A 6,781-nucleotide genomic window follows, 5' to 3' on the forward strand; every position below is an offset into this window, starting at 1 on the left:
AGCAGTTCATTCACTAAAGTTGAGAATTCGGTATTTTTATATTACGTGAAATACATGATTTAATTATACCCCAAAAACAAATTAAGGACAGGCCTTCTACACAAATTGGAGGCAGCTAAATGCTCTTTTGTGCCTGCAGCCCTCGGGTTGTTAAAGAGGCTGCTGATGCATGAGAAGTAAGTGACTGATTTAACTCATTGGGATGCAGGAAGCGACCTGCCCTCTTTTGAAAAAAAGCAAGAGAGAGAGAGAGAAACAGAGAGAGAGAGAGTTCGAGCTTGAGAAGAGAGAGGGAGGGGAGAGGAGAGGAGGGAGAAGGAAATGACGGGGGGGGGGGCAGAGAGAGAGAGAGAGAAAGGAGAGAGAGAACGCAGAGGGAGGGAGGCAGGGAGGGAGACCAAACCCCCGCTTTACTGCGTTGAAAGCTTCTGAATTTCAAGCAGAAAGTAGAAGGAGCTCCAAAGGCAGTGAGCATCTTTCCTTGGGCTGCGTGTGCCGAGCGTAGACAATGAAAATCTCCATCCCCCTCCCCCATTCCCACTAGGCTACAAGATTCTTGTTTTCGTTCCTTCTCACCGGTGGAAAATGTGTAAAATCAAAGATGTAGAGGTGTGTAGTGATTTTTTCAAAAGCCAACTAACCCACCGCACGGGCTGCGACGCGGATTACCCTAGCGCACGCCGGCTGTAAGTACCATCCTTTCCTGCGGTAGCCGGGCTCTGCGTCCCGGGCTAGGCTGGGAGTGTTCGCTTTGTGAGTCGGGTTGTTGCCTGTGTTTTGGTTCACAGGGGCTTCTTCGAAGCCTGCACTTTTCGCATGTGAGCGGGAGAAGCATTTCGCCGGTTGTGGGCGTGCAGAACACGATCCTGGTTGACTTTGATGCGGTGACTTGGGGTGGCGGGCGGGGGGCGGCGGGAGGCGCGGAGTGGAGGAGTTCCCGCGCCGCGAGCATCCTTGAGAGCTGCCGTCTCAGCTCGGGGCTGTAAGGTTGGTTCCTGGCAATGGATGGAAATCAGGTCACAGAGATCCCTAAGCTCGCCGGGCTCCCAGACGCGCTTGGGGGACAGAATGGAATTGGAAGGAGGGATCTGAAGAGGAGGGAGGGTACCCGTGTTCCCCCACCCCGGGCCTAGAATGGAGCCCCAGCCAGCCGCGGGTCGGGCCCCTTGGTTTTCAGGACTTATTCTTGCCGAGGTTGGCTCGCACGCCAGCATCGCGCCTTCTGTGCGTCTTTTATCTCCATCTCAAATAAGTGATCTTCTTGGGACGAAGACTGAATGAGGGTGGGAGAGAGGGTGTGTCTCACGGCGCCCAGGAGGGAGAAATTGTGGTTCTGAGAAGGTATTTTTTGGCCTCTTGAAAATGTGCAAGAATTCCGCGGGCCCAGGCTTTCTTTGTGTGGCGGGCAGCGCCAAGCGCTTTGTGCTTCACAAGGAGAAAATGGCGAGTCCTATTGTGTTTAGGCCATTTTCTTCCGGTACTAGAATTTTTCCAAGTTCGAAATACTTCTTCAGAAAGTAGCCTTCTCACGCCCAGGAAAGTGTGAATCGCTGAGGCTCGGCCCCATGGCCTGGGTGTGGGTGCCGACCTCAGTTTAAAACCAAGGGCCTGTTTTCTTACCGTTGGGGTACTTGTATCAAAGCAGAGATATGACCGGTTTGTGCTGATCGGTGTCCTCCAAAGATCAACAGCGGCTCTTGGGGTTTGGGAAAATAAGTGTCTATTTAAATATGCATATATACATACATATATAAAACATATTTTTCCTGATAATGTGAAGGAGAAAATAAAAAACGAAAGACAATTACATTTTTGAAAGAGGGAATATTTCTTTCCCTTTCTCCTTTCTCCCCTTCAAGGAAACCCCAAGAGATGTTAAATGTTACTCTGCCGGGTCAGTCTTTTGTTTTTTAAACTGAAGATGAAATGCTATTTTGGCTGGAAGAATTATTCCTCATCTTAGCCACTGGAACATATGCTTTGCTAGAAAAAAAAGTAAGGTGTCAGAGATGGATTTAGTTTAATGCTCTTAGCCTGTGTGTGTGTGTGTGTGTGTGTGTGTGTGTGTGTGTGTGTGTGCGCGCGCGCGCGCGCGCGCGCGCGCACTATCTATATGCCTCTATATAGCGATGTAAATATGGAGAGAGAAATGATTGAAAAGGTTGTTTGGCTTTTGCCCCTGAATTTGTCATTTTTGTAATTTTTCTGCACTTGTTAAACCATATATAAAAGTGGAAAAGGATGCCTATACAAGAATGTCTATGCCTCTTTTGAAAACCGCCAAAAGAGTATTGCAGGTTGAAAGATATTATTTCCTATTGATTACAATTATTTGGATCTTTCAATGGAGTGGTGGTTTTGTCAACTCAAAAATAATGAAATGCACACTTTCCCTATCTGCTTCCTGTACGTTCAATTTGGTGGCAAATATAGAAAAATGAAAACAACTGGGATGGGGACGAGAACTTAAAGCCTATAGCGTTTCCCCCTTTTGATATCATTTTAAAATGCTAGGGAGTCTAATTTGTGCAGAAGCGTTGTGACTTTCATTTTTCAAAAGGTAACACTAGCATATCCTTTCATGTGGATCAAGACCATGGACAGCGAACTAATATTCAATCACTGAGCAAAAAGGACTCTAATAAAATGTTGAGACCTGAGTGGAAGTTTACATTCAAAGCATGTTAGAAGTCAAACATAATCTTTTTGGTCTTTAAAAAGAATTTTAGACTGGTGAAATGTGGCATTTCAAACTTATTCTACCAAGTTTCAAAGAAACAATGATTATGTGTTCAGTTTTTATCCTGCCTCGAACAGTATATATTATTTATCCAATTAAAATAAGATAAAGCCCACCTTCTGGTACTGGTACATACAAAATTTAAATCTATCATTTTTAAATGTAGAATGTTTTTCATAAGGCCTTGAAACAGAATGGGGATAGAGAAATTTTACTATTTCAGACTGGCATTGGCTGAATGACACTACAGAAAATTAAATTGATTTTTATCAGTGACTGAATTTCTAAATGCATAAAATTGAGAAAATTAAATGCCACTTTGATAGACAGGAATAATATGAATGGAGATATAATCCAACTATTCCTTTTACCCCTGTATAGGCATTGTACTCTATAACTGACAGTGCAATGTTGTGAGCAAGCATTTATTTTTTTTCCAAGAAAGTCACAGATTTTTTCATATATACTGATTAGATTTGGGGCACAGGATTGGTTCAGTGTGGCTCTGTGCTGGAGATCAGCTTATTTTGTTTCATACATTGTTTGAATAGTCTTTACTCCTTTACAGAATTAAAATTCATTTAAAGCAATTTCATTTGTGGATTACATAACTTATTCAAAATTGCTCATTTAAATTTCCAGTTTGATGTGTCTTTTGGCTTATTTCATAACCTGACTTTAGTGTGACCTGTAAAGGCCTGGAAAATCATATAAAGCAAAAACAGTATGCAGGTTAGAAAAATTAAAATAGTTTATAATTAAAATTAAGTTAAAATTACGTCAATTTAAAAGGACCTTGGAGTTTATAAATAAATAAATTTTGATCTTTATTCATCAGCTTTGGCTATAAAATGAAACTGCAGTTCTTTGAATGTGCAGGTTGCTGGAATTAGATGCTACATATATTTTGAACACACACACTTATTTTAATATTTTATTTTTAGACAACGTATTCAAAGTACTTGAGAAGAATATGCAATGACATTTTTTCCGTGTCCTAATCAGGACCATGGTGAGGTCCCCGTGGTTCACCGAGTGGTGGTCCAGGGCTCTGGTTGGGGCGCTGAGTTATGTTGGCAAAGAGTCATTGTTTTGAAAGGCACATTCGTCCGGCATGGCATTCGTGATAAGATTAAGCATAAACCTAAACCTTGACCTGGGGGGAAGGAAGGCTGCGGGGTTGAGAAGAGAAGATGCAGATTAGCTCTGCTTTTGCTGCTTGCGCACGTAATTAAGAGGCGGTCCCTCAGCTGGAGCGTGGGTTCTGTCCGGCCTAAGGTGCTTATTTTCCTGTTACTTGGCCAACCAAGTGTGAGTGAACAGGAGCCCGAAAGCTTAAATGCGTGATCTAGATAAGGTGTCGACGGGTTGTGGGCGCTTGTCTCCATGTTAGGAAGAGGCAACTGAGAACGGTGACTTTGGCTTGTTTTCAGAGAGCTTGGGTTTTGACAGCAGGACCGCGAAGGGAGCGCTTGGAGAGGCTGGAAGCTCGACGTCTTAGGGAGCTGCCTACCGGCACTGGGTTGACGCCAAGGGGTTGTCGGCAAGGGCAGGGCTCTTGCCCTCTGCTGTACCCAGGCTCTGCAATTGGGGGCTGCAAGCCTTCTGCGGCTCTTTGGTTTCAAGGACACAGCGAGCTGCTCAGGACTTTGGGAGCCAACATCTGTCTGACTGGTGACGTCAGCAGCCCGTGTAATCCTCTTGTGCTGAAGGCAGATGCCTTATTTGTTTGGCTGGAGCGAGCCATTAATCTCTAATTCTGGATCAGCAAGCGAGGGGGAAAGACCGGACCGCTCCGACCCACCCCCTCCCTACCCCCACCTCCCACCTTAAAGCACCTTATACCACGGAAGCCTCTCAGCCTCTTCTTTCCTCTACGAACGCGCTGAGCAGCGATTGAAAACGTTTTGGTCCTCTCCAGGTTTGAGCAGGGCTAGCAGGTCTCCCTCCTGATTTCTAGGGCTATGGGTGCATGTAATTCTTTCTCTCATCGATCCTTTCGATTTTCTTGCCGGTCTTGCAGTTTGCAGGGTCCTAAACCAAAAGGGGTGGAGACTGGAGAGTGCGGGTCTGGCGTGTGGTCTAAGGGAGGGGGTGAGGCTGGGGAAAGGGGGTGCAGAATGCGGGAACCGCTGGAACTGCACAGAAGGACCATCTGCGGGCGCGTTTTCAAGGCTCCAGCTCCCGAAATCGTTTCTCTGGACGCGGAGGTGTCCGCAGCGCGTGCACCCTCTTTGGGACTTCCGCAGACCGGACCTACGCTCATAGCCACCGCGCCACCCCCCTCCCCCAGGGCTGCGGGCCCCGCGCTCCGTGGGCTCAGAGTCCCCTCCGCGTCCCCCTGAAGCCTGGGGACGGAGGTCGCGACCGGCCGACTGGGGTCCTGTCCTCTCGTCACCTTGTCTCCCTCGCGTGCTCCCTCCCGCCTCGTGTCCCTGCTCCTCACCCTCCCCCTCCTCTCTCCCACCTCCCTAACACTGCGCTTTGATTCTGTTTTTCAGGGGCGCATTCTGGGGTCTCTGCGCAAGACCAGCTCTCAGCTCTCTCTCCTTTCCTCGGACTCTGGAGCGGGAGCGGGCCTTTCCCTCGGGCCAACCACGCCGTAGGGGACGCCATGAAAAGAGCCGTCGCGCCCGCTGCCTCCTGCCCGCTGCGCAGAGGGCTCCGCCCGTAGAGGTCAACTTCCCGCACCCTTTACTCTCTCCTGCTCGCCCTCCCTCCGCCCGGTCCAGGCGCTTCCAGCCGCAGATTCTGGCCACAGGCTGAGGAGTGCGAGTCGGCTGCGCTGCCCTGAGCCGAATCTCCCTTCCGGGCCCAGACCCGAGTTCCGGGTTCCCGGGCAGTGGGGAAGCTTTAGTGAGCAGCCTTTTCTCTCCGCAGCAAACTCGTAGGCAGACCAGATGGGCCGCCCAGCTCTCTCGGGACTAGGCAGGTGCTGTTGAGTTAATTTTTCCGCGTTACAAAGAAAGATGACCCAGCCCGCCCTTGGACTCTCTTTTCCCAAAATCTCCCAACCAAACCCGCGGTAACGTTATCAGAGGACATAGAGACCAGGCATATCTGTGTGTTTATCTTACAGGCACACAGGCATGTTTGTTTTCTCTTTTATGTGCTAGATTTCATCCCTGACAGCAGAAAACGATTGGCAACGATTCTGACGGAGAACATGCAATGGTGTGGTCCTTAAAAACTTGCCATTCCTTACAAGTGCCTTAGAAATGATTCAGGGCGGACCAACTGGGTTAATTGCATTCAGTAAAATAACACTATTACAAAATTAGATCTGTACCAGAGGGGTAATTAACTTGGATCCACGCCGTCATTTGAAAACTAGATTTATAGGCGTATGTATGTTTTTAGGCGTGTGCTGTAAATGGCATGGAGATATATGCATATGTATACGCAGACACACGCACTCGTCTACACTTCCACGGAACAGACTAATTAACAGCGGCTCTGGCAGATGTGTCAGAGATGAGCAGAGACAGGAGCTGGGCTTATGAGTTATGACTCTGGGGGTAGAGACTCAGAGCGGAGGGGGGGGATGGGCAGGGAGAGAAGAGTGGTAGTCGCAGTGGGTCTGATACTTTCCGGATCAAGATCAGAGGCTCTGCCCTCCGTGTTCACAGCGGACCTTGATTTAATGTCATACAATTAAGGCACGCGGTGAATGCCAAGAGCGGAGCCTACGGCTGCACTTGAAAGACACCAAAGCATCTCAGGGTCAGAAAGGGGAAAAGGCAATTGCAAGGAATTTAGGGGGTGGTAGAATGAACCCATCCCTTGCCGCATAAATGCCCCCCTACCCCCACCCCGGACTGATTCTAGAAACAAGCTAGTGTTCGAAAGGGAAAGGCTCTTACTTTTCCATTAGAGCCGCGGAAATCCGCAGGCAAATCTCCGAGGAGAATTTTAGGGAAGCTTCATTGACAGCTGTCAGGAGAGCAGTAGTTCCCGTCTGCGCAAATATTCCAGAAAGTTAAAGCATTTAGAAAGCACTGGTTCTCTTAAGAACAGGGAGTGTGATTGTCTGCAGTCCTG

The 6,781-nt window shown here is 48.0% G+C and overlaps 1 protein-coding gene across 3 annotated transcripts; it reads left to right on the forward strand.

Moving 5' to 3' along the window:
- The first annotated feature begins 268 nt into the window (after positions 1-268).
- LOC104672627 lies at positions 269-6,020 on the forward strand. Of its 3 annotated transcripts, none has more exons than XM_010376460.1 (2): positions 269-686; positions 5,242-6,020. In XM_010376460.1, exons 1-2 carry the CDS (start codon positions 586-588, stop codon positions 5,504-5,506), a joined length of 366 nt encoding a protein of 121 aa, XP_010374762.1. In that variant the 5' UTR covers positions 269-585; the 3' UTR covers positions 5,507-6,020. The 3 variants fall into 3 exon arrangements, 1 of the variants encoding a protein (XP_010374762.1); XR_749416.1 differs by lacking the exon at positions 269-686 and adding an exon at positions 4,507-4,661; XR_749417.1 differs by lacking the exon at positions 269-686 and adding an exon at positions 4,513-4,708.
- Positions 6,021-6,781: the final 761 nt, after the last annotated feature.

The sequence above is a fragment of the Rhinopithecus roxellana genome, chromosome 9 (assembly GCF_007565055.1).
Source record: "Rhinopithecus roxellana isolate Shanxi Qingling chromosome 9, ASM756505v1, whole genome shotgun sequence".
Classification (NCBI taxonomy): Eukaryota; Metazoa; Chordata; class Mammalia; order Primates; family Cercopithecidae; genus Rhinopithecus; species Rhinopithecus roxellana.

Coding starts and splice junctions, on each gene's coding strand:
- LOC104672627 (XM_010376460.1), top strand. CDS start 586: ATGTGTAAAATCAAAGATGTAGAGGTGTGTAGTGATTTTTTCAAAAGC. Junction 687..5,241: donor TACCCTAGCGCACGCCGGCT/GTAAGTACCATC, acceptor TCTGTTTTTCAG/GGGCGCATTCTGGGGTCTCT.